Below are 27,116 nucleotides of genomic sequence, written 5' to 3'. Positions count from 1 at the left end.
TGAGAGGCAGAGTGGGGAGTATGTAAGTAAGCCCTTAAGGCATGTTGATTTGGATTGATTCTGGTGAGACAAAGGTCTATTTAAGTAACCTGATGGAGGCATTAATAGTGAATGTTTAGCTCGCTGTATTCCTTGCATGCTAGCAGCAGTGGTCAAAGATTTGTTTGGCCAGTTGTCTGTTAGATGAACTGAAATTTATTGTTACAACAATCCTGACTCCCAGGAAATGAAATCATCAAACACTTTTATTTGCCCAATAGTTTATGATCAGGTACATAAACGGTAACATTGCTGCCACCTTCTGCTAAACAGTCTGGAAGATGCACATACTGTAGGCAGGACGCCCTCACCATCCTGCTTATTTTGAAACCAAGCTTGACCAGAGTATGATAGGAGGGTACAAACTAATTGTTGTGCTGCTAGCTAGCTTGGCTGACAGGTTGTATCAATGTCACTGTGCTATAAAATGATGCCAATTTTGTCTGGTGAAAGAGAGCCTCTAACTCTTAGTCTAATTAAATACTGAAATGGCACCTACTTGTCATTCACCCTTCAAAGGGCGTAGCCTTAAGCTTTATTGCACTTAAATTTACTCTAGTTCAAAAGTCATGAAGGGCAAGATTAGTATTAAAGGCTTAAATTAGTTTTCTACAAAGCTGGAAACATATGTTTTCATGCTGAAGTGGAGCATTTCAACTTAGGGGTCTTTAATTTGGCTTAGATTGGTGCCACCCTCATTGACATTCTAAGAATTGCAGTTTTTGGTATTCCCAGAGCTTGCCTCTTAGTGCTACTATAGATAGCAGATGCTAGCATGCAACTCCGGTTAAGCCATGTTGCTCATCTCAATCTGATTCCCCACAACATATGAAAACTGTTTTGACCCCTTTCCTGGTTGCGTACTTTTGGACATATTATTCAACTTTTATCTCCCATTCATATCATAGCATGTCCCTCTCAGTTGCCAGGAAACGCAAAAACTACACATACAGTGTGTAAAGTCACACTTGCTTCACTCACATGGGATCTCTCACTTTGTAATGAAAACACATTCTCTCCTCTTTGTTCCTCCTCTCCACTCCTCTTCTCCTTTCTTTTTCATTCCTTCTCTCTTCCCTCCTTTATGTAATTTCATCCGAATCGATGTGCTGCTCCAGCAGCTCCTTCAGGCCTGACGTCTGACTGATTGCTCCACACAAAAACCTGCAGCTAAATAAAATAACAGGGCAGCCTAAATGAAGTTTATGCACCTTGATAAGAGCTCTATTAAGTCATTGTGAAATAGGCTTGAATGTAGCTTTAGCCATTACATCAGCTAGACATAGCAATGCTACACACACACACACACACACACACACACACACACACACACACACACACACACACACACACACACACACACACTTTTAAATGAATCTCATGCACTGAGCTGTGGAATTATGTTTGAAGGTAGATTATTCACGGAGAATCGACTACAATTTCACGGTTTTCTGGAAATAATTAGCGTGACATTTATTCAGGCTTTATAATTGGTTAAGATTCCAGACCCTCACCTCTAATAAAGTTGTCATTGAACCTTTAATGCTACTCGCTCCCATGACAGCAAGGGAATATTGCAGCCTGGTGCAAGGGGGTCAAATCACTTGGAAGAGGACAATGTAGTTAGGCCTGTGGTGCATTTGTGTTAGGGTGGACCATATTTTACTTAAGCAGTCACCCCACAGACTCACCCATTCTCTCTAATGTAACGTGCTCCACCTGTGGAACAATGAGGAAATTTCTCGAAATATTACCAATTATTTTGTTCTTACACAAACCTCACGATGGTTTGCGTAACCTGGGTGATCATCTCCTCGATGGGAGCTCTCCAGTGACTTGACCGCTGCTTCAAAGTCTTAGATATCCTGCACCTAAAAATGTTTAGCTTTCTTTTCTTTCATTACTTTTTTTCCAAATTTTTATTTTTCCTTGGTTGAGGTGAACAAAACAGAACTTGGAAATCCTTCCTTGTTTTAAAGCTGTGCATTTGTGGATTGCTGAGAAAGCTGGAGTTTTGTTTCATTTCATGTGCGTGACTAGAAATTGGGGAAAATTTTGGATCAGACTATTATTTTGCCTTTACAAGAAAGTAGTGAGACCTGCTGTGATGTATGGTTTGGAGACTATTGTACTGACAGAAAGACAGGAGGTGGTGGAGTTGAAGAAGCTAAAGATTTTCAGTGGGATTGACCAGGAGGGACGGGATTAAAAATGAGTACATGGTTGAGTCGTTCAGAGACAAAGTTAGTTTGAAAGGCAGGGCCCAGATGCTTTGGACATGTACAAAGGGGTTTGTTGATGTATCGGACAAAAGATGTTGAAGATGGAGCTGCTAGACAGGAGGAAAAGAGGATTGGTGTGACAGAGGAGGATGTTAGGGATAGGGTGAGAGGAGGCAGAATTTATGGAACTTATGGTCAGGTTTATTTGAACCGCATTTATTTTTCATAATCTTATGCTACTTTCATGGACACAGTCAGGTGCCATGTCACTAAGGAGGGGGAGATTTTTTTAATTTTTTAATTCTTAGGACTAACATTAGATCAAACAACTACGAAATAACCTAAAAGCATCAGCTGAAATATGTGTCTAGGACTTTGAAGTCATTAAAACCAGTTCTGTGTCCTCCTCTCTCTTTCCCATTTTTTTTTCTAGTCTTTCTCCACATTTTGCTTTTCAGCCCATCCCTTTTTTTTTTCTCACCTCTAATTAACTTGCTGCTATTATTATTATTTTTTCATTTGTTTTTAACACTACCGGTCTCCTTCACCCCAATTTCCTCTTCCTTGTTCTTTTGAAAAAAAGTGCATAGTGTTTTTGTGCACTAAAACACCAGTTGCTCTTGCACTCATGTTTTGGCAACATACAGATCACACTTACTCATCTTACGAAATGTTAAGCTGATTTCTGATATGACTATTGTTGTTCACGTCAGGTGAGCTTCCAGCGTGGGTTTTGTCTCCTGTTTCTCAGCCTGAGATGGAAAATGTCAACAAATGTTGTCAAATCCTGTTTGATGCTGCAGAAATGAAAATTAGACATCACAAATACTCACCTGACATGAAATTGCAGAAAGTTTTTCAGTTCTTGAATTTCTTTCATTGAAACCTTCCATCTTTTACTCCAAACGGTAAACAAGAAACCCATTTTTCAAACGACATTCATGGAATGATTGACTTTTCCGGGAAAATAATCAAACGATATCCTCAAAGCAATTTCATCTGTGTTTAAAAACCAAGTGGCTCAGGCCAAATAAAAACCTCACTGAGCATATGGTACATCATAATATAGAAAAAGAATTTCAGGGCATGAGGCGACTGTAAAAGTTTATGGTTTGATGATAAAGTTAATGTATTTTGCATTCTTGAAAAAATAACCAAAGGTCAGTAAGAGAATTTAGATACTGCGTACAGTAACTACAGCTGTTCTCTGTGGAGTCGATATTTGCATACTGCAAATATTGTGTACTTCAAAAAGCCAAAGGCCAAAACTGGAGTGTTGCTGAAAGCATCACACAGCACAATGTAACCTAAAAATCAAAGTCAACAAGTGAGTCATGTCGGCACAACATCTTTGAGGAGGGATGAAAGATCAAGTCAAAGCCTACCCTCCAGCTTGATTCAGCACAAAGTGTGCTCTGTACACTTTCTTTATGAGCACTCTGTTATGTTGGCGGTTACGGTCAGCGCTGGAAAAACTGAACCAGCTCATTTCTTTCAAATGTGGACAGTTCTCAATTCAACTCTTTATTTCTGGGTTACAGTTTTTTCACGATTGCAAAGACTCATTTCTTGAAACCTTCCACCCTCTTCTCTAAACTGTAAACATCAAGTTCAATTTTCAAACTACATTCACAAAACTCAAAGTGTTCCCAAACAATCAAACCAGCACAACAAAACAGCTTCATCTGTGGTCAGAATCACACATTTTCAGAATTCACAGCCTGTAATCACAGCACCGATACTGAGCATTCATTACACACTACTTCAAAACATAGAACAATATAAACGCAAAAGAATCTGCTGAGATTTGTGTTTTAGTCTTTATCCTGTGTCCCTCAGGCCACATGTGGGGGGAGAAATGTATAAAACATATGCATTCACTGTATGTATTACATGGCTCATACGACATGTCTGTGGTGTGAATGGGATGACTATGAGGAAGGCTGTGCAAATGCTCTAAACCAGGGGTGTCCAACTCCAGGCCTCAAGGCTGGTGTCCTGCAGGTTTTAGATGTGTCCTTGATCCAACACAGTTGATTTAAATGGCTAAATTACCTCCTCAACATATCTTGAAGTGGCCTGAGGCCTGGTATTGAACTAATCATTTGATTCTGGTGTGCTGGCCCAGGGTGATATCTAAAACCTGCAGGACACCGGCCCTCAAGGCCTGGAGTTGGACACCCCTGTCTAAACTATTCTGAGATGCTTACAGGTATAGTCTGGATATTTTGAAAAAACAAGTTCCAGTGCTTTAACACTACTGATAATGTAGTGATGATCTGTCGCGATTATAACTATTTCAAATGCTGTCCCATAACTGCAAGAAAACTAGCAAGAGGCTTATTGTTCAGGCCAGAAAATGACTTCATCAGAACCACAGACCTCCAGCTTGCTAAACTTGGTTTGGAAAAAAGACATTAGTCTACACGGGCTGCGTGAAAGTAGAAAAAATGACTATTTACTACTTGTGTCACTTCAAGTCATCCATTGCTGTTGTAATTTTGTGATATCCTTTTAGAAATTTCCTTCTGCTGCAGTCACACTGCCCTCAGTCGTGTTTCATGCGTCCCTTTTGTGGCCAGGCTGGACATTGCAATTTTGATGTTACTAAAATTGTTCAATTTGTCCACTAAGACCTCCAATTATACTGCAGATTTTTTTTTCTTTTCCTGTCTCTCTCAGTCTGTGCTGCTCTGCTGTTTTCCAAGAAAAACTCATTCAGGAAACGTACGCTTGGAGTATTTTGTTGGATGGCGAGTTACAAGCTGAATATGTGTTGCCAGCACAGTCTCGGTTCCTGACACAGTTCTTCTTGTTCGTGGCTCCATGCAATTTTTGTGGTCTTCTTAAAGTGCCTTGGTCATTACTGGTACACCTCAGTTCATAATTTGGCATATTACTAGTAGATCAACCCCAGATGTTTCCAACCTACTAATTTGGGCTGTGTGGTAAATTTGCCCTAAAGTATTTTTGCAATTTAGAAACAGTTGATAGCATCTGAAATATTAGATGGGAAGTATGACTAACACACACAAAAAAATGTCATAATTTGCACAGCTTTGCTTGTCTGATTGCTGATGAAATGTTGGTGCTCTTCATATGTTTGTGTTTTTTTTCCCTTTGCACATGTTGTGGTGTCAGCATGAGAAACTAACAGCAATGCTGAAAGTTTGTTAGATAGCAGAGTTGTTTCACTCGATGTCAATATAAACTTCCAACCTGCTATCTCTCCAGGGTTCGCAAGTTTAAGAGATTAAAAAGTGCTTTGGTACCTACAGCGGGGCAGGTGCACCATAACAAGTCACCCAAAGTGCTTATACATAACTTGTTTTAGAAGTAAGAAATGAATGTTGTTGTTTTTTTTTTATGTAACTGTCCTGTCTCGGTTGTGTTACGGTGGAAGAATTAATTATCTTCCTGCACAAAGAAAAACTTGATGTTTCTCTTCTTTTATTTAGAACTAGGGAAAAATATACTGCCTGAGATGTAACAGAAGGCCTGTGTGTGTGAACTCGTCTGTGTGTCTCTCAGGTGGCTGTGACATTTGCAGTGGGGTCAGAGGTCGGCCTTCAGAGCAGCAGTGACTTCAGTCAGATGGGAAAACCTTTCCTAATGGGCACAGTGGCTCTGGGTAAGCTTCAGCTTTGTGCAATAAAGCTCACAGTCTTCCTTTTTTTTGTCTTCTTCTTTTTATCATTGTGTCTTTGTGGCCCTTTTCCAGTCTGTTGTACTGCAAAGGATGTTGAAGATAATGACGATCTGACTTTCCATTCCAGCTGCTACCAAAATTGAAATTTCATTACATGAACAGATCTCCTAAGAAATGAGAAAACAAGTTATTTAAATGGGCTTCAAGTGTAACCAAAGCATACCTTTGAACTCCTGGCAGAACCCCATCTTGTGGTTTCTCCCACAGTTTGCATGATCCTCAGACTGTATTATGAATACTTGGAGTAGATGTATCTTTAAGACTTGTTCCTCTAATGCTATTTCCAAGGAAAATATAAAGAAATCAGAGCCAGCTCGAAACTTTTGCCCAGTACTGCACCTGATGTGTGCAAAGCTACTGTTTGCACAGGCTGACTATTTGAATTCTGACTGATCATTTGACTTCACTGCTGTTTCACCACTTACTCTTGTCTCTCTTTACTGCAAAGATACACTGAAGAATGAGACTTTACAGACATAGCAACATAAATAATAGTGAGCCAAGTCATATGTGCAACAGGGAATTGCTCATTTCAGTATAGCTGGGAAGACCTTACTTGATTCAGTTTTCCAGAAAATTGTGAAAGTGCAAATATCTCTTTCAATAGAGGAAATACAAAAGAAAAGCCTCTGGTCTTTTCAGATATAACAGTTGGCAGGGACGCCAAATCTACAGTTGCACCAAGTAGATCTTGTCAGCTCAATGTTATTCCCAGAATTTGGGAACAGAACCATAAAAATCACGAACCTTATCTAATTTAAATTTGGTCAATTTATTGTTCAAGGTCATCTTACAAACTAGGATGGTTATAATACTAGAAAACTATGAGGTGGGCCAGGATGAGCAGTTTTCAATAGTTTCAGTGGAAAAGTCCAGTTTTAAAGCACGAAAGCAGCTCATCAAATAAGGGACAAAACCAGGAACATTTTTCGAGTTGTTCACCCTGATCTTTGTTCCCTGGAGTCGGACTGACGGGCATTTACTGTAGCGTCTTGAGTGATTTGCAGAACATTCAGAAGAATCAACGGGAACTGTGGTGTGTGCAGAGTGCCATCATGTGCTGACTCAGAGTGCTTTTAGGTTTGTTTTTTTAACCCACACCAACACAGTCTGCTTGTCAGCTGCCGTATTCACCAGATTTGCCTCGCTGTGACTTTGTCCCAAGTGAAAATTTAGCTGGAGGATCGCCAATTTAACACGCTGGAGGAGACGCACGCAGGCATACTCGCATATCCTGCACATCCGAACAGAAGGGAAATATTCAGAATAGACACAACCAAAACAAAAACTGTTTCTCTATCACTTGTTCTTGTTTTTGTTTTGTTTTTTTTCATTTTTTGTAATCTCTCTTTTCTACAGTCAAATGATACAAACAATAAAAGTGCTGGAAAAGTCAAACTTTCATCTTTACATCAAAGATTTTCTTTTTAAACAGGCGATTAAGAACATAAGAAGCACTGCTTCTGAAGTCCAGCCCTCTGATTGTTCGTTGTTTAAACTTGGGAACAAACATCTAGCGTCGACAGAGAATATCTTTAATTCCCTTTAGAATACAAATCTATTAAACTGTTTATAAATCTTCTTTAAAAATCTAGTGCACCAGCTAGTAATGGATCTGTGACGTCATGGTAGTCTGTGCTGATTTTTGCTCTTTGTGACCTCCATATGTCCAGTCTGCTCTTTTTCACTCTTTTCAACTTTTTCTTTTCATCCGTCTGTCTTCACTTTGTAACATTAAACCACAGACTGTACAGATGGATGATCCATCGCCATCTTCTCCTACTGTTCGAAGTGAGGAAGAAATAGAAATGAACACTGCAATATTGGCTGTCATTTGAAACCAAAGTCTGTTAAGGAATTACTGGGAGATGGAGCCCAGACATCAAAGTCCTGCCTGCTGCCCGGCACAGATGTGTGTTGAACTTTGTGTAGTGCATCCATCAAATTCTGGACTACTACTACCTACTAGTTGTCCAGCCACCCAACGATATGTCTGCATAGACAGATTTTTGCCACTTCTCCACATCCCAGCTTGTTGTTAGAAGAGGAAGCCTGTGCCCATTTAGGGCGCATATTGGCAACACTTCTGGGAAGGCGTAATTTCATCCATCTTTATATACAGTGTTAAATATTCACAAAGCAATGACAAACTTTGAAGTACTTCAGCAATTTACATTTACACTACATTTTATGTTAAGCTTCTCCTTTCACAAAAACACATTTTCAGAGGATGAGTCAGTGTCTTCGGTTTCGCTGCACAGCCTTAAATATCAGACTAAAGTAAACAGAAGGTGGAATATCCCAAAATGCATTCTAACAAAAGTTAGAGCAAGCTCAGTCAGAACAACTGTTAAGACTCACTTAACAGATGGAGGTAGCTGGATGGAGAGTCGTGTGTGTGTGTGTGTGTGTGTCAGTGAGTGTGTGCGTTTGGGTACCAGCGAGTACTCTGACTTCCTGAAGTAACTGCAACACATCAGCTGTGGCAGGCTAAGGGGTGATTGCTCTGTTTCATTAGCATCTCTGTGACAGCTCTGACTGTACTTCCTACCCGCTTCCATTACTTCAGAGAGCCATTTGAACATGCAAACTGCCAGCTATGACAGCTGCTTTGCAGTTTGTCACTGCTAGTTGTGTGGAACAGTATACAGAACAACTTTAAATCATTTTCCCAAGATTAAAAATGGATTACTTTTTCTTCTGAAATCCGGTCAGGATTTTAAAAGCTTCTCAAACAACATTCAGACTATGCTGAAACTCTAAAACTACTCCCCCAAAACCAAGACTAATGCGGTGCAGCTCAGCAGGGTGGGACCTATTTCTCTGCTACCTTTGGAGACTGATTTCTCTAAATGGAATTTTAAAGGGAGAAAGTGCCATGATATTGAGGAACTGAACTGCAAACAAGCAAGGAAACTTTTGCAGCTTGGTGACAGCGATTGATTTGGCTAATATAGAAACAAAATACCATAATTGCAAAGACAAATCTTCAGATCTTCAGAAATTAAGTTTTCCAAAAAATGGACCCAACATATCTGCTGCTTCTCATGATGAAATATTTAGTGAGCATAAGCCAATCACATGGTAGCTTTGGGAGCTGCTCTAGCTATCTGACATGGCCACGCCCCTTATAATGCAAACTAAGCCTTAATAAATGCTGTACAGCTGTCGTTAAATGTGAAGTTGAACCAAATATAGAACATAGTTTCTTTTACTGTAAAAGGTGCATTTTAAAATGGGAATCTAGAGGACCGGACTCACTTTTGGAACCAGAGGCCTCTCAATGAACTACAGCTTTTGACACTTTCAGCTTTATATTTTCTGCTTAATTTTTGAGTTGCTTGAATTTAAACTAAAGTTTCTGACAAAAAAATGTTTAAAATGCTAATAAAAGAAGGTGGGATTCATGATACCAGTATTTCCATAATTTAGTTTTGCTTCCTTACTAAGTTAATACTGTTGGGATGTTTTTATTTCAAGCAGTGATATCTGGAAACCTATTTGGGTATTTTCTGTGCCTCCCTTCTCATATTGAATATCAACATTTTTGTGCTGAGGAACAGTAAAAAAGCCCACAGATTACAGACGGAGGTATCATATGAATGACGCGCTGCTCTGTTTTTGGTCTTGACAGGTGGGATTGTAAACGTGATGCCTCTGCTTTTCTCACAGATCTCACACAACAGAACACAGGTAAATCTAATCTTAGGACTGCACCTGGCACTACCCGCTGATCTGTGGACTCAGTGTACTGAATTCAGAAATGGCTTGGGAAGCACTGTGTTCGTATTCTTCAACATGAGTTGGTCGTAGAAAGAGAGAGCGAGAGACGGGCATCACTGTGAGAAATAAACTAGAATTTCGGAGAAGAATTAGGACTGAAAGGCTCTTACACAGGTGGTCAACCATATTATTATTCTACTGATGGCTCCTGGTATTAAGCTCCAGCACTGAAGCAGAAAGGTTTGACAACAAAGTGTTCCTTAGATTAACTAGATAATTGGAACATCTCAACTCCTTAATTAACGCTGATGCAAACAGTTCATGTAGAAATATTAAAGAAATATTAAGTTATTGTGAGACCTTACTCATCAAGCCTATTTTGCATCAGATAGAAGTGTTTGGAGTCGACCCACTGTCATAATCGGGACACAAATTGCTCCATTATTTTATTCCTTTTAAAATCATTTCACAACACTAAGCTGTTTTACTCTGATTTTATGTTAATATATGACTTTGCATGCATCTAGATATTGGATGCACAGTAAGCTGGCCCCAGTACGGTCCAGACATATGCTTTGCAGCCCTGAAATTTTGAGATGTTACCTTCATGATGGTGCATTTGGAAATGCAGGTGTCTGGCACGCTCAGGTTGGACATTAAACAGCTTTGCCGGGCTTCCTACTACAAGGGTCATGTGCCAAATGGCATATAAGAAAAAAACAGTTAAACTCAATCGCTTAAATCAAATGTCGTATTTCCAGTATCTCCTATTGAGTGTTACGAGAGGAAGGAAAACTGCCTCCAGCCGGTCTCTCTGCTGTTTAAAAGGCATGCACTGCAGATTGTGGTGTATGCAGAATAACAGTCGGCTGAGAGTTTTGCCCACTTCCATACAGAATGACGGGAAACTAGACCCCAGGTCTCAAAATAAAGAATTCTTGATAGGTATTGTTTGTGGAAGGAAAAATTCAGGTTTCTTTTTCTGTATCTCACCATTTCTGATAGGCCACTAACCCTACCTGCAGGATGGGTCAGTCTTTATTGGTCAGGTCAGAAGTAATGCTGTTAGGTCACGGCTCTTTCCCAGCCACACAGTCTAGTCTTTTATTGACCAAGCTCCTGTCTCAGACTATCATCTGGACACATGCAAAAGCATTTATTAATATAAATAAATAAGAGTAAAAGGGCTTAGTGATTAACAAAAAATAACATGAGAAATTCTATTCATTTACTACACGTCTAGAAAACCAGGTACAGAAGATGCAGATTGATTGCTTTTTCCATTCTTCATAAGTGGAGATATGCCATATAACTTTGTTGCCATTCCAAAATCCTCCAATTGAAAATATACATAAAGACAGAATAGAAACACACTTGCTACTCTGAAATGAAAAAAGTATCCTGATGTAAATATCTTCATATCACAGGGTTCCTGACTACAGGCCTGCATTTTGCTGCCGTAATGTTTCAAAGCCATTGTCAGAATAACATGGAATCGTTCATATAAACAAGCACCTGCATGACTACAGAGGCTAGCATCTAAGTTGGAGTCATATAAAAATATATATACAAATATATAACTAACAATATTTTTGTTTTATAAAAGATCATATTGAAAGAGAAAATTAAAAAATATAAAGGTATATAAAAAATTTTGAAGCATTTATATTGTGTTTCAACCTAAAATAACTACATTTTTAGAAATGCATGTATGGAAAAAAAATGTCATTTACTAAAATAGTTACAGTTATGCCAGAGGTGTGTATCAGCTTTTTTAAGCATGTTATTTATAAAAGCTGCCCCTTCTTAATTCATGGGTGGCAATTACATGGTTACATGCAGTTGTTATTACATGATATTTACAGTTACAGTTAAATACCTTTTAAATCAGGCCAAAAAAAGGTTTTAAAAATGAAAAATGAAGTGAGGTTTTATAACAATAGGTCAATTTAAATCCAAACGAGAAGTTCTTAACCATGAGGACAGTACTAGGTAATTAAATTTTTATTTCTTGTGATACAGTAAAACTGCCATGTCACATCCACGGCCCATATACAAAGAGTCAGACCCACAAAGATGCTCTCTCTCTGCCACTGATCAGTTTGCCTAAGCATCATTTAGATGAAGTGCACGACTGGAATAGTAGCAACTAAGTTTGCTTTTGAGGAACTCTGTATTATCACCTGTGCAGTTATGTGATTACGTAGTGCAATTGTTCCACAATGTTCTCCTGTTACGCTGCTTGAGCCGGATGTTGGTTATCGTGTTCTCTTGTCTTCATCTTTAGATCCTGTGGTTTCGGAGAGCAGTGATTGGAGGTCTGACAACCTGCACTGTGCTCAACATCCTCTGGTGAGCACTTTACTCATTATTTGATCTTTGATTCTTTATTCCTTTCCAGATATTGGTTGGCACAGTCATATCATGGTTAGAACTGTGGTCTGAAAAAGGAAGTTTTTCAGGTGCTGTGGTTTCAATTCTGACATGTATGCCAGGTTAATTGAGGATTCTAAGTTGACTGTATGTAGGCCTCTCTCTTAGCTCTGTGATGGACTGGCATCCAGTCCAGGCTCCAGGGTTCCTTGACTTGAGCACAATGTCAGTTGGGATATGGTCCAGCCATACTGCAACCTTGGAAGAATAAGAGATTAACAAAGAAGCATGGATAGACTTTCCAGTCGGTTAAGAGTTATAAGCTATAGCTCTATTTATATTTAATTATCCTTTAGCTCCTTCCCTTTCTTTTGCAGTCTATGTGGAAATAAATTGCTTTTTCAGTACTTACTAAAATGTAAGGCAAGCAATTGGCACTTTTGCTGCTTCTTAACCATTAACTATAGAAATTCTCTTCCCCCAGAAGACCATCTGGTTTATTATCACCCAGAGAGCACAACAGGGTGCTGGACTATTTCTGTGAACAATGACCACAACCTGCCCACAACCTACTCTCAACCTGGTTGAGGGTCAGGTACTATTGAGGAAGGAAACTGTGCAGGATCTTTTAGGCACAATCATCATTAAGCTTAAAGTCTTTGTCGTTTATTATAATTTTGCTAGTAGTTATAGCAAATAAGCTTTTACTGGGTAATTCCGCATAGGTAAGGAATAAGTGGCTGCAAGGCTGTCTTCCTAAGAAAGAATGAAATAGTTCAGAAAGAATGATTTAAGCCATATGTCAAATGTCAACTGTTAAAGCTGTATACGATCCAGTATGATTGACATAGGGTATTATGGCCAGATGGTCACATATGACCACTTCAGGGTCACATACGCTGGCTCTGAAGGTGGGATCCTCTGAGACCTTCAGCAGACGTTTGAAGAGAGCAAAGAGTAAAAGCAGCAGCAGCAAGGACGGTGGCCCAGAGTTTAAGAAGGCCATCTGGCAAAATAACCATCCACAAAGGACTCGAAATGCACCAGAGAGCACAGACCCTTCACTGTCTATTGAACCCCCACTTTGCAGCTGAAGAGTCAGTTGCATTTAGGAAGAATGTTTAGTGTGCCCTTTCCTTCTCGCGACAGAGAAACAAGCCTCAACAGGATGGAGTTTGGAGTCACACTGCACCTGGTGTATATTTAAACTGGTATTTAACTTCCCTCTACTCAGTAAATAAGTCTGTAAACATAGTGAGTAATGTAGGCAGCCACTGCGTGGTTAATTTTGTTCTTCACCCAGCACAACAGAAATATATTCTCCCAGAGTATTACCTGAGGAAATCTGGTCGTATCTCACAGTGTGTGTCATCCCGTCCATTTGTGAAAAAAGTCAACTTTTTATTAAGGGGAAAAAATGGAGAAATTTAAAGGAGCACTCTGCCAATTTCATTTTATCTGCTTGCCTTATGGGCAGTCTAGGATATAACTAAGCACTGCTGTAAAGGTCAGGATACTCCATCTCTCCCTATTGTTTTTTTAAATCTGCCTCTCAGGCTCATTTCTGTCTTCTTTTCTTCTATGTTTCAGTGCTTGATCGTATCTCCTTTAACGGCACATTTTCATGTGTGCTGGCACTACAGCTTAAAACAAAGTGAGGCGGGTATGCACGGCGCAAAATCAATCAAATCTGGAAATTCCGATCTGGAAATAATTGGGTTTGGCAAGGCGAACACATGTGAAACTTAAGCAAATACAATGTATCACTGCTGTATGAGATGCTCTCTGCACACCCATGACAAATTTCACTGAGCTACAACCCACAATTGGTTGTATCTGACCTTTGGTGTACTTTACTGATCGGCTTCTGGCAAAACAACTTGCAGCAGCTCCACACAATAAGTCTCTCTCCTCTGGGATGCTTCTCTAAGATTTATGAGCTTCAGGCAGAATTTTTTTTCTTTTCTTTTTTTTTTATTCTTGTTGTTTTGTGTTCAAGCTATACACCAGAATCTGAAAGCAGTGTTGCGTGGCAAAATAATGCTCCATAATAACAGGTTTTTCACAGAGGGGCTCCATTTATTGAATCATGATAACATTTCAGAGTTATTTCAAACAGGTTTGCTTTTCCTTCCACATATATAGATCCCTTTGGTCAACACACGTGCGCTGCAAAAAACCTAAACTCAGCTTATACCTTTAGTTTTATAAATGCACTTTTACAGACCTATAGCACCTCAGCTAAGTGTTATACTTCACATGGGTACAACAGGCTTTTACATTATTTTCCGGTCGCTGCAGGTTACAGAACGCATTGTTGAACAGACAAACAAGCATTTTCATGCAGCACTGAGGTTATTTCCTCCACCGTGTTGACTTAGTATGACTCGCAGTAGACCCGAGTGAGAGGAAATGCACGGTAAGAGAGTTTGCTAATGCTGATTGTTTGCAGCACTGCAAATCTTCATGCCAAGAGGCTATGTTTTAAGCGTGTGATCCCAGTTTAGTGCAGCCATTACTGGAGGTCACCACCCAACAATGTTTCTTTTGCCTACAGTCCTCTTACTGATGGGAAATAAGTCACACTGAGATTACTTTATGCAGTCTGAGGGCCTTTCTCACAGAGGTAAAGTAAATTTATTTGGTCCTTTTGCGAGAGTTCAGCTTCAGTTTGTCATAGAAAATTGTGTTCTCGAGCAGTACTATAAAACAGCTCTGACACATCAGGGCATCGACACAGCGATACAGTGCACGGTGTTATCAGGCATGGGGACGTTTGCAGTGTGTCCATCAGGCTGTGGTATCAGGATTGCTCTGGTCAGCCCACGTATGCTCAATCCGATCCGGGCAATGCGGAGGCGAGGCCAAATTTGGGGCTCGGTCTGATCGAGCTGTAATCCTGAGACATTTTTGTAGTGTAACTGGGTGCGTTGTCCTGCCAAAAGATGCCACTGCAGTCCGACTGTGCCTTTGCCGAGGGATGACACTTGGTATCTTACTGTATCAGTGACATTAATCAACACACACATATATATATTGCATCTCAAACATTAGGAATATTGTGAAAGGAGGTTTTTTTTGCATTTTATTTAATATATTTTTTACACAAAAACTAACACATACGAGCCATTTTAGTTGTAACTTCCTAGGACCTGACATCACAGTTTGGGTTGTCTAGACCAGCGGTCTCCAACCTGTTTTGCGCCACGGACCGGTTTATGCCCGACAATATTTTTCATGGACCGGCCTTTAATGTGTCGCGGATAAATACAACAAAATAAAACTACCGGTAGTACCGGTACCGAAAAAAATAAGATTTATTCATAACACACGTGAAAAGGCCCAGGAAAACAGAGTTAACGATAAAAACGATAACAAAATAACGCTGAAAACCAAACATTTCACACCTGAGCCTCAACTCTCGCGGCCCGGTACCAAACGACTCATGGACCGGTATACCGGTCCGAGGCCCAGGGGTTGGGGACCGCTGGTCTAGACCAAAATACTAAATTTAGCTCTACAAGGGCCTGATATTCACTTACAAGGATGTTATACTGCCACTGTTCTAATGAAATTAAAAGAAATGTCCTCATATGTCATTTTTCTCAAAAACAAAAATCAGGTAAAAAATGAAAATCTGGTAAGTCTTTGTTTTTACATTCATCAGGTCCCAATCAGTTAAGTTAGGTTGCTATTTACAGTATAGGTACTATGTATCTGTCTAGTTTTGTACATGCAACTACACTCATGGGAAAGACTGCAGGCATAGTTATTCAGATAATGAGCATCGACACCCTCCGTGAGAAGGGTAAGCAGCGGAGGGTCATTGCTGAAAAGCCTGACTGTTTGCAAAGCGCTGCGTCGAGGTGCATTAATGGAAAGTTAAGAGGAAGGTAAAAAGATGCAAAAGCTCTCGAGGTTCCAGGATGACTGGAACTTGGAGAGAATTCTCAATTAAGTGAATGCAGTAATTTGTGTCCTTGCTTATGGTGCCACGGGGTGGCTGTAGTCAGGAGGTAGGGCAGGTCATCTGCTAATCGTAACGTTGGTGGTTCAGTCCCTGGATGCTCCAATCTGCATACTAAATGTCCATGGATAAGATACTAAACCCAACTTGCTCTCCGGATGCATCCATGAAAGTGTGAATGTTAAGCACAAAAATATGTATGAACAAGCCATATAAACTGCTTTGAATGCTCCAGGGGAGTAAAAAACCACTATATAAGAATCAGTCCATTTGCCCTTTAGTTTTAGAAAACGTATTGGACAAATTAACAGTTTCCATTTAGAGACAATGGAACAAACTGCAGTCATTTTACTTTGAAACAGATGAAATGCTACAGCAAAGATAGCGTTTTTCAGTTTAAATGATTTGTCTCCTTTCAGGTGTGTAGCTAACTCTTTTTTGCAGTTTCTCCCACACTGAAATGAGATCTGGATAAATCATTGCCTCAAACTGATGTGGGACTTAGAAAAACAAATTAACTGAACGCGTCCTTTAAAAAGAGTTATTGCTTTCTTTAAATCCCATATGTCACTATGCTGCTGAAGGTTTAAACATTTCCCAGTATTTGAAAGCTCAGCTGGAGCTGAACTCAAAAGTTAATGTAATGCCCATGAATTGACCTTATTTGTTTCTTAAAAGCTTAAAGTCTACTTCTCTTGGTTACTATAAGTTGTGTGGTGGTAAAACGCTCTTTTACTGCACGAATGCAAATCTGCTCTCTCCCCTTTGCTCTCTTTCACCACTCTCACTTATCACACTACTTCTTTTGGGGGTCCTGTTCCTGCTTGACGTCCTGGTAAGCAATTTCCTCTGCCTCCATTTTTCAGACCATAATTTTGATTGATAATTATCGTTGGGGACATAATTCTGTTGAGCCACCCTGCAGAGTGAAAGACTAGTAGAATAAAATAGAAATGGTGTGTTGTTGGGTGCATTCGAGCGTAGCCACAACAAATGAATGGATAAATCTCTCAGAGCTGCACTCGGCACTGCCGATTCAAAGAGACCAACAGTCAGTGCCGCAGAGAGAGGAGAAAACTTGCTTGTTCGTGACTGGCTTTCTCTCTCTCTCTGCAGCTGAACTTTACGGCCTTTGGTTTCAAACAAAGAACTTGTGATTTGTCTTCTGTTTCACAGCCTGCCGTTTGGTTTTAAAAATCTTCAAAGACCACTCATATCCTGAAGGATTATCAGGCTCATTTCCACCAAACTTTAAAAACCTTGACAATCCAAGTGGAAATCCACATCCGAGGCTTGATTCGGCCTTTTGGCCGGCCATGTTTATCACTAATAATAGCACATTTAGTGGGCACACCAATGCCTTGTGAGATTAAGAGTCTTAATGTGTCTGGCATCACCATTTGTGTAGTTTTTATGACTGGAAATAGCTTTATTTTATTCAGCATGATACCAAGATTAATGAAGTGTATCAGTTTGTTTATATCATAATTGAGATATTAGTGTAGTTTGAATTATTGCAGAAATATAATGATTATTTCAGAGAAATTTCACCAGTTCTCAAATATATGTTAAAGAACATATGGTTCCAAATAATATGCTGAGTCATGACTAAAGTGCACTGAGGCATTTTCAGGTGTGCTGTGACATTTTCTGACAACCATATGTTATTATCACAATACATGACTGCACAAAAACTCATTTATTTACTAACTGCATCAGTTCTCTTAACCTGAGTGTGTCATCTTTGGGGAGTCCTTGGCTAATGCTAACATTATACCAAGAGAGTTAAAGAGATTCTTGGTAATCGAATATTCCCTCTGAGACAAACTACTTCAGAAGAGTGCTGCATCTGAACAGACAGACAGTATTTCTGTTTAGGCAGTGTGAAAATACCTGACCAGCTGATGGAGGTCATCTAGAGCCTCATCCCATGATGTCACTCGTGCAAAAAGTGTCATGCTAGGTCCAGATGTTGCAAATGGGCTTTTAAATGTGCCGTCATCTAACAATTAAATCCAAAGAATGATAGCATGCCAGATGGCATAGAGGCTATTTTTGGCTATAATGAATACAAATAGGACTTGGGCACCAAAGTTTAATAACCAGTGCTATAGCATATTGACATATTATAATATTAACAATTCTTCCTTATTAGATCTTGTGATTTATGTCTAGAGCTGATGCACAAGTCTTTGCAGTGGGTCAGTGCAGAGTCGGATAATATTTTTCAGACTTGTGGCGCATGTGCTGACAATGGGAAACCCAAAATTCAACTGTTACTCGATCATACTACAGCTGTCCCCACCAGATATCACTTTGAAGCTGATGTTTGGTTGCTAGCTACCAGGCTCTGGTTGCCAGGGTAACCATCTAATGTATTTACTGGGGGTCCATCATATGCCGATCACTGATATACTGCCCTTTCAATGCTAGCCTTATCAATCGCTCACCTTAGGGTCACTTCTTGGACCCACGTGACTCTGAATGACTTTCTATGTGCTGCCATTGATCGCTTCCAGTGTGGACACAGATTAATACTCTCAGAACTGTATGGTGTTTTATGGATCAGGTTTTCATGCACTCAGTTCCAGGTTTAAAAGCAGAGATGCTAGAACAGCTTGTTTCAAACAGTGGATAGACTGAGGGGTTGCCTTGTATGAGTTTTTTTTTTTTTTTTTTTAAAGATTACTTTGAACTGTAAATCATATTAAGCTACTCTAGTAGACAAAGATTAACAAAAATATGGAGCTATAAATGAGCAAATAACTTGTGGTCCCTTTTATTCACAAAGCTTTTGGATCGACTCATTCTTTGTGAAACGGCTGCATTTTCAGACTGACAGCTCATTAAAAGGTTCCTAGCTGAGACGGTTGCCTTGGGCTGTGGTTGAAATTAGAGTAACATGACAGTATAAACGTTGTCATGTGTGGCACAGTCACACAGTGACTTGTTAGCACAGATGTAACATCTTACGCCCTAATTTGCAGTACGTAATTTGCAAACTTTACAGATTCAAAAGGTTGGTACAGCAATCATATATTTGATAATTCAAATGAAATAATAATTTATGTAGGCAATTCTATTTAGTTTCTGTAAAATCACATATCCTAATTAGAACAAAGGGAAATGCTGTGTGCATTTAACTGTAAAAGTTTAAAAGGTGATTTGATGAATTGCAATAGAATCCTCATGTTTACATTTTTCTTCCTGTGCAAAAACAACTGTTGGTAACTTGGTTTAAAATTCAGATTTTTGTCAACAAGGATAATCAAATACGTTGAGAATATGTATAGCCGTGATGAAATAGCACTTATATAATTCATGATAAATCTAAAAAAAAAAAACCAGACATACAGTTTTGCATTGTTGGTTTGATGTAATGAAATTTAATGTGCTTACATTTTTGCATTTTTGGCCGACAGCAGGATCGCGTTATCTCATCTCCCTTCTCCCGTCACTACTGCGCAAAATTTGCTTGCAAATTATGTCAGAGGCTCTTTGAATCATTTGATGATTGGTTGTCACACCAGCATCAGGTCAGAATTTCCTGAGAGCAAGATTAAGCGAAGGACTTCACAGGCATCACCGAGCCGCGACTGGTGCATCGGAAGGAATATTTCAAGGGGACAAACAGTGTGCATCGTGATCCTCCACCTTGTCCTTTAGAGAAGTCCTGCTTCAGCTGAAAGGGACTACATTCACATGTAATGTATTACCTTTCATATTAGGAGGAAAGTGTGGTATTTTCTGCCAATTACCCACAAAATAACGTAACGCTATGAGATGAGTGATACACAAACAGCAGAAGCGTCCAGTGAGCTTATTTTACCTCAGAAGTCGACTCTGCTCTATCCTTGGAGTCCTCAGAGGAAGAGATTAATATTATCAGTGTGTACACTAAGCTCGTTTTCCCTCTTCACTTTTGCTTTAAAAGGACAGAGAACATTAATCGCTCTGCGGCCCATTAAGTTCTGCTGAAAAATCCAACACACCTGTTTAAATATTTTGTGAATTCCCAGCTCCTCAGTGTGCCGCTACTTGTTCTGAATATTAAGAAATAAGATCTTTATTGCACACAAATACGTCTCATTGCTGTGTGCTTTTGGAATTTCATGCTATTCAGTTTCTCTGAGTCTTATTCTCTTAAGGTTGATTTTTACGAATGACTTTAATGCCCTTTTAGAGCATGGAAGCTGAGAAGTGTAATGTAGTTTTCTTTTCTGATGACTCCTCTGCTGCAGTAGAAAAGTACATTGAAAATTTCAGGAGTATTGATTACTAATGCATTAAACTTGATGCCTTTTTGCTTCTCATACATGTTTTTATTTTTGTTGCTTTTTTTGATTTCTACTCGTGTGTAAAACATCTGTTATCTCTCTTTAACCCCCCTAGAAGCTCTTCTAACTTTTAACCTTACCGTTCATTCTTCCTCCAATCACAGTGTTGCTGATGATGGTTTCCAGTATTGATATATTTCCCTCAGGCAGTGACCACAAGAGTGCTGAGTCATCTTGGATGATTGAATCCAGCTTGGCTAATCTAATTCTCTTGTGGCTTCGAAGAACTGAACCGTGCAGATTAGCGTAACTAGCTCATCTTGGGTCACACAATTGATCTTGGATTTTTTTTTAAGTGACACGCAGTCCCCAACACATGATGACAGTCCCCATTTCTGCAGATATTATAGCTTTATTTCTGTGCACTGAGAGAAGCTGGTGATGTGAAATCCATTTTTATGTAGAGACTCCGATATAAACTATTTTAATTAAGCATTACTGAACCAGTAGATTTCTTTAAAGGGATCAAATATTAATGTTTAATGTGGTTAAATCAGGAATGCCAGTATATTGATCCATATATTAATTTGAGTGATTTTTACTGTTGTCCACAGCAGCTTTATACTGCATAAAAAGTTTCTCTTACTTGGTCCCCGCAGCATTTTGAAGGCAGCGTGACTCACGTCCATAAATCTGCAGCATTGCCACGCCAGAGGGTAGTGCTATTTTGCACAGCAATCCACCGTGCTTACATTGATTAAATCGTATGCAGTGGCACACGGTAGCTGCAAAAAACATTATATAATTCTGCACACATCAGACAATGCAGTTTTAGTTTTACGCCAGATGTAGCAGGATTCAAACTGCATACACAAAGGCTCAAATGTGAAACGAGCCTTTGTTCTTTTTGGCCGGTGGTGGTTTTCACCTTGGAAATCTCCCATGGGTGCCATTTTTGCCTGGACTTTTTCTGATTGTTGAATTATGAACTCTGTTCTTAACAAAGGCAAGTGAGGCCTTCAGTTCTTTCAGCGATGTTCTTTTGTGACCTCCTGGATGAGTCATTGGTGTGCTCTTAGAGCTGGCCTCTCCTGGGATGGTTCACCACTGTTCCAAGTTTCTCTATTTGTGGATAATGACGCTCCCTGTGGTTTGATGGAGTCACAAAGCCTTAGATTTGGCTTTTCCACACTGATAGATGTCAGTGGCTTTAATATGATGCTTGTTTAGATCTTTTAGCAAACTTTAGTTTATCTGACAGATTTTGTTTAAGTGATTTGTTGATTCTACAGGTTTGATGGTTCTCACTCCGGATCTGTCTAATGAAATTGAACTAAGTGTTTCGAAAATTTTGGTAAATCGTAGTTATTTCAATCAGAAATTAACAAGGGATTTCTATATGTTTAATACTTTAACAACCAGGTTTGGTGGGCAGATCAAGCCTTAATACAACATAAGAGAGTTATAATACAACTCCTCCCTTATCCAATTATCATCAAGCAGGGAAATTGGCTATAGAGACCAAACGTTTTGCAGCGGGCTATAAGCATACTGGAAAATTTAACATGGGAGTTCCTGGCGACTGACTTGCTTTTGGAGTAAGCATAAATTGGCAATTTCAGTTTTTCAGACTTTTCTTTAGTTTGTTTGTTGTCATCTTGTTTAAAACATGAGCAAAAGAAGAATTATTTATAATTATAACAATTAAAGAATTAATCTCGGCACATTGTTGTCAAATAAATGGCTTCATTAATATTTATAATAACTAAAAAAAATTTACTTTGGGGGGAAGAAGCCAGTTAAAATAAAACAAACTGCTAAATTTACACACGAGAACTTGTGTTTCTTTTCAGAATAAGCTATGCTTTTGAAACTCTGTCCCAACCTATCGAGCAGCAGGAGTTTCAGCAGGGGGCACGGCTCCAAGGCTGTGCAGTACAGAACCCAGCAGACAAGCTGCACAGAGAGATCCTATACACATAATGCACAAGGAAATAGATGCCCTTGTCAAGTATAGCAATGGGAAACTAGCACAACAGCAGCCTGTGGTGTTGGAGAGAGTAAATTATCAACACACCCAGTAACGGTGTTGTCTAGCAGTTGGATGAAAATAGTATAACTAGCTGTTATGTGTGTAGAATAATATCATGAGAGGCTTTGTCAGGTTTTAAAGATCACCTCATTTTTTTGATGTATTGCTCTGCCAACTAAAATGAGGCTTCGCCACTGCTTAATATGTATCAATAATTAAAATGATATCAGTCTTTGTGATAAATTTGTAATTAATTCATTCATTCATGCTGTCTACTACTTTTAAAGCCTACAGAGGATACAAAGTCTCTGTTTCCAACTCAGACTCGGGGTTGGTTTCATTTTCCAAAGGATAGAAATTAAGCTACGGTTAGAAGTACGACTGCTGTCGTTGTCAGGGAATGCAGACTTTTGGACGCTCGCGCAGTTAGTTAGGAGATTTCCAAGATCCAAGGCTGCTGTTCTCTACTAATGCAACTGCCAGTCACAATATGCCTTGTGTACATGTCTATTAATATATCAGTTATCAAAAGAGAGTTTTCTGAAGTGTTAAATATTATAATATAGCAATTTTATGCTTCCAATAATTAGCCTAGTAGAAAAAAATTCTCAAGTTTTTGACCTTTCTTCTTCTTATTATTATTATTATTTACATTATTCTATTGTTTTCAGGTAGCAGGATGACAGTCAGGTGTGAGTGTGTGCCCTGGTTTATGTAAAGATCAGGGATCAGCCCAGTGTCTGAGCTTCACAACATTGTTTTAGGAAGTGAATCATGAACAAAGAAGATCTCCATGGACCTCAAAAAAGGCTTATTGATGTTCAGCAGCAGTCAAACAGACAGACTACAAATGAAGGAAATGAAGAACATTGCTTCACCCGACTGGAGTGTCCAGTGTTCCCTCACAGAGCACGGTGTCTAATAGTGTGAAAGGTCACATGGGAGCCCAGGATAACATCTAAGCAGCTTCTCACATTGTGTACATGTTCATGAATGAGAAGTTTACTAACACTAAAGGATGAATCAGAAGGCTGTTTGAACCAGGAGCTTATCCCATCTGTAAAACGTGGTGGCCGCATTATGACTGTTTGAGACGGTTATAATTAATCTGCACCAGGGCGGGTCATCATCGATAGAATATTACTGCAAATTTATAAAGAATGAAGCAACATCTGTTCATGAATTGAACATTAAGAGAAAGTGGGTTAAAAAAAAAAAAAGCATCAGCATACAAGTTGTTTTACCAAAAAATGATCAAAGAAGCAAGATGATGTTTTGGAAAGCCCGAGTCAAAGTCCTGACCTTCTTCCAGCAGCCTGAAACAAGCAATTCATGTGATGAAACTAACAAACATCCCAGAGCTGAATGTGTTCTGATAATTCAAGTGTACAAGTCCTCCAAGCTGGTGTGTAGGACTGTTCAACAGTTTTCCTACATTTTTAAGGTTTGCATACATTTGCTTCTTGCAGAGTAATAGAAATACTACTCGGCTAACAAACCACTGAGTTTTTTCATATATATGCTTTTAGGTTTTGTGTGTAATTGTAATATTTAATTCAAAGTTAAAGAAGTCACAGACCATCAAGCACTAAATTACATACCCTTTATTAATATGACAGGGTTTTGTTGTGTGTGTTAGGTGCTGGGCAGTGCTGGAAATTGTCCCGCAGACATCATTCCCAGAGAGGAGGATGACACCGGAAACAACAACAACCAGGCCTGACTACAGCAGCCCCTCTGGTCCTCCATCCTCAGTCTCCTCACAGAAATACTCTAACATCTCGCTAGAAGAGTGAGTCTGTACTTAAAGTGCTTACCTCTCCTGTTCTGTCTTTCCATCTTTAGCCACAAGCCTGACACTTATGGTTGTATCCTTTGAATAAATATGTGCTAATATGTAAAGCAGGGTTTCAAATCTGTCCTAAACAGCTGTTTGGAAGTTTCTTTATCAAGAAAAAGCTCTTTGCTCACTGTTATCTGCATGTTCATGTGTAAACCTATTGCTCGGGTTTTGCAAAATTCGTCTGCTCACTGCAGAACCACTAGATCACTTGTTTCAAATACAGGCCAATCGTTTAGTATTTACTTTAGAAACAGCAGGTGTTGGACACTCAGTCGAGGTTCAGTTTGTGCGAGTGTTGTTTCTTCAGCGGGTGTCGTTCTCGCTGTCATAAAATCTCTTTTTTGTGTGTTGGATACTGGAATGAAACAAAGACACAAATTTTCTATAAAAATCCAAAGGAAGTGATGTCCATGCTTGTGCCTTGCCTCAGTGCATCTTTGATTTCCATCTTGCTAATATTAGCTTAGAAAAAGGGCTCTCATCAGGATGCAAGGAACGCTCAGATTTCCCACTCATGTTGGCTTGAATATTGATGGTTGATTCATAGACCTTGAGAAACAATAGCTGAGAAAGAGTTAAGAGTAGTTAGAAATAGATATGAACAGGGGTTAAAGTGGGCCATGGGATGGTTTTGTTCTCACCTTCACTTAATAAGCAATTATAACAATGTGTGATAACTGTGCTGTCAGAAATCACAAAAGATTTAAGAGAAGAAGATAAGAGATCACGTTCAAAGGTAGCAAGTGGCATCCGATCAGCTGGTAATTTAAAGCTTACCTATGTAACGTCCTGATTTATGTTGGATTTTTTCATTCAGAGTGTGGATCTGGACAGGTGTTGCTGAAGTTAATTCAAACTTGGAAGTGATTATGAAGGTTATACTGACAGCAGGTGCAGGCTTAACTGGGCAGTTTGCAGTACTGTGGTACAGCTCATAGTGATGAACTGCACTCCAGCCACAGTTCAAATGCTTGTTAATGAGCTAATAACATGGCAGAAACCTAATGTGTTTAGAATACCAGCAGAAGACCACACTTGGTGGCACTCTATCAGCTGACAACGGCAAACTGAGCTTGCAGTTCACATAGGCTCACCATAATTGGACAACAGAAGGTTGGAAAAATGGTGTCTGGTCTGATTAGTCTTGATTTTGCGTCAGCATTCAGATAGAGGGGTCAGAATTTGGTGTAAACAACATGAAAGCATGGATCCATCCTGCTTTGTATCGACAGTTCGGGCTGGTGGTGGAGGAGGATATTTTCTATGCAATGCTAATACTAACCGAGCATCGTGTAAACACAACAGTCAGATTATTGTTGCTTATCATGTCCATCCCTTTGTGACCACAGTGTTTTTCACCAGCAAAGATGAAGGCGAAGTATAACTTTGAAGGAAAGACGCTTTTAAAAATATGATTTGGAACGCAGCTACAAAGGCTCACGGAACATCTGCCTGTATATTGTAGAATGTTGGTGGCTAAAGCAAACCTCAAAACCAGCACCGGTCAGGTGGTCATAGCCTTCACATAAAGAGAGCAAATGTACCGGAGCTCACAATAATGATTATTCGAGTCAGTTAACCTTGAGGCATTGCTACTTGGAAGTTCTGGTCCCCACCTCCCAAATCCCACTCTAATCCCAGCATATGAAGCACTGAGAGACAGACTCAGTGGACAGTATGTAAATCTGGATATTGAAGGGCATAAATGCCACACCTTGAAAGGAGAGAACCAGAGGATAGCAGATATTCCAGATTAAATGTCCTGGGTTATCTGTAGTAGAATAACAGTGTCAAATAGCAGTCATATCAGGTCAGCCTTTAAATAATTTGGCAGGTATGAAGCTCTTTTTATGCTATTACATTATCCAAACCCATTCTGAGATCATCAAAAAATGGCACCAGATTTCCATTTCTGATACTAAGTTGGCTTTTTGTCATCAGCATTGTACAGTATGCCATTTCGTTGATGGCCAAGTTTGACAGTGATGATACATCAGCAGAGAATTGTGTGAATATGTGCAATTAGCAGCTCTTGTACTGAATATGTAATTATTTCAAAGCATCTTTGAATTGTAATCGCTCCCTGGCTCAGGCTTTCCCTTTCCATTAAATCCTCTTTCATTACACTGATTTGCAGAACAACCATTTTTCATTCTGATTGCTTGGCATGAATTTTTATTTCTGTGTTATTCTTTCCCCCTTACCCATCACTGCTCATTGTTCATCTCTTTAAAAAAAAAAAAAAAAGGAAAGGAAAAAAACAGAGCTCCTGTGACCCACATGGTTGAGACAACCTCAGTGACAGGTACCTGCACTTCTGCCTTTGCAGAGCTTTTCTATGACAACAGTGCCCCCTGGTGGCTTTTTATAAATCATCTATTAAGATCACATGGTTGTTTATACTGTTCCAAATCCCAGTCCTCTAACCTTGTTCCCCTCATCTGTTGAGTCGTTCAGAGCAGCTTTGTGCTTTTAAAGCCATGGTGGAATGAAGGATGGAATATAAACGATAAAAGTAAGGACAGAGGATTTTTGCAGCCTTGTCGCTAGTCTCATGTGTCACTGGGATCAGAAACAACTGTTTGCTTTTAGACTGTTGCAATTAGACAAAAGACAATTTGGGAGTCTTGGAAAGTCAAAGTAAAGGTGATTGGAGAGCATTTGTCCATCTGGAAAATGTTGGAAGGCTCACCTGAGGTGCTGGGCTGTTGATAAGTCTGCCTTTATCAAGTCCTTGGCTCGCTCATCAAAGGATGTGCATGCTGGAAGTGTCCATGCAAACACAGAAAGTTTCCATGCATCCTTCACCTTTAGTTGTGCTTTGTGCTTTATATATATTTATGTATATGAAAACGGCACCTTCAGTGACTTATGCTGTCGATACATCCCTTTGAATGTTCCAATGGCCTTGCTGTTGAGGAAGTTTCACCT

At 39.5% G+C, this 27,116-nt stretch overlaps 1 protein-coding gene across 2 annotated transcripts in view; it reads left to right on the top strand.

Annotated features, from left to right (window-relative positions):
* si:ch211-51h4.2 (uncharacterized) overlaps positions 1 to 27,116 on the top strand; it is an 86,564-nt gene that overhangs the window by 37,864 nt on the left and 21,584 nt on the right. For both annotated transcript variants that reach the window (XM_004552935.2, XM_004552936.2), the window contains 4 exons: positions 5,793 to 5,892; positions 9,605 to 9,663; positions 11,981 to 12,045; positions 23,982 to 24,134. In XM_004552935.2, the coding sequence (XP_004552992.1) occupies positions 5,793 to 5,892; positions 9,605 to 9,663; positions 11,981 to 12,045; positions 23,982 to 24,134 (377 nt within the window). The remainder of the gene's footprint in view (positions 1 to 5,792; positions 5,893 to 9,604; positions 9,664 to 11,980; positions 12,046 to 23,981; positions 24,135 to 27,116) is intronic.

The sequence above is a fragment of the Maylandia zebra genome, linkage group LG23, assembly GCF_041146795.1.
Source record: "Maylandia zebra isolate NMK-2024a linkage group LG23, Mzebra_GT3a, whole genome shotgun sequence".
Classification (NCBI taxonomy): domain Eukaryota; kingdom Metazoa; phylum Chordata; class Actinopteri; order Cichliformes; family Cichlidae; genus Maylandia; species Maylandia zebra.
This window is presented reverse-complemented; position numbering and strand designations above follow the sequence as displayed.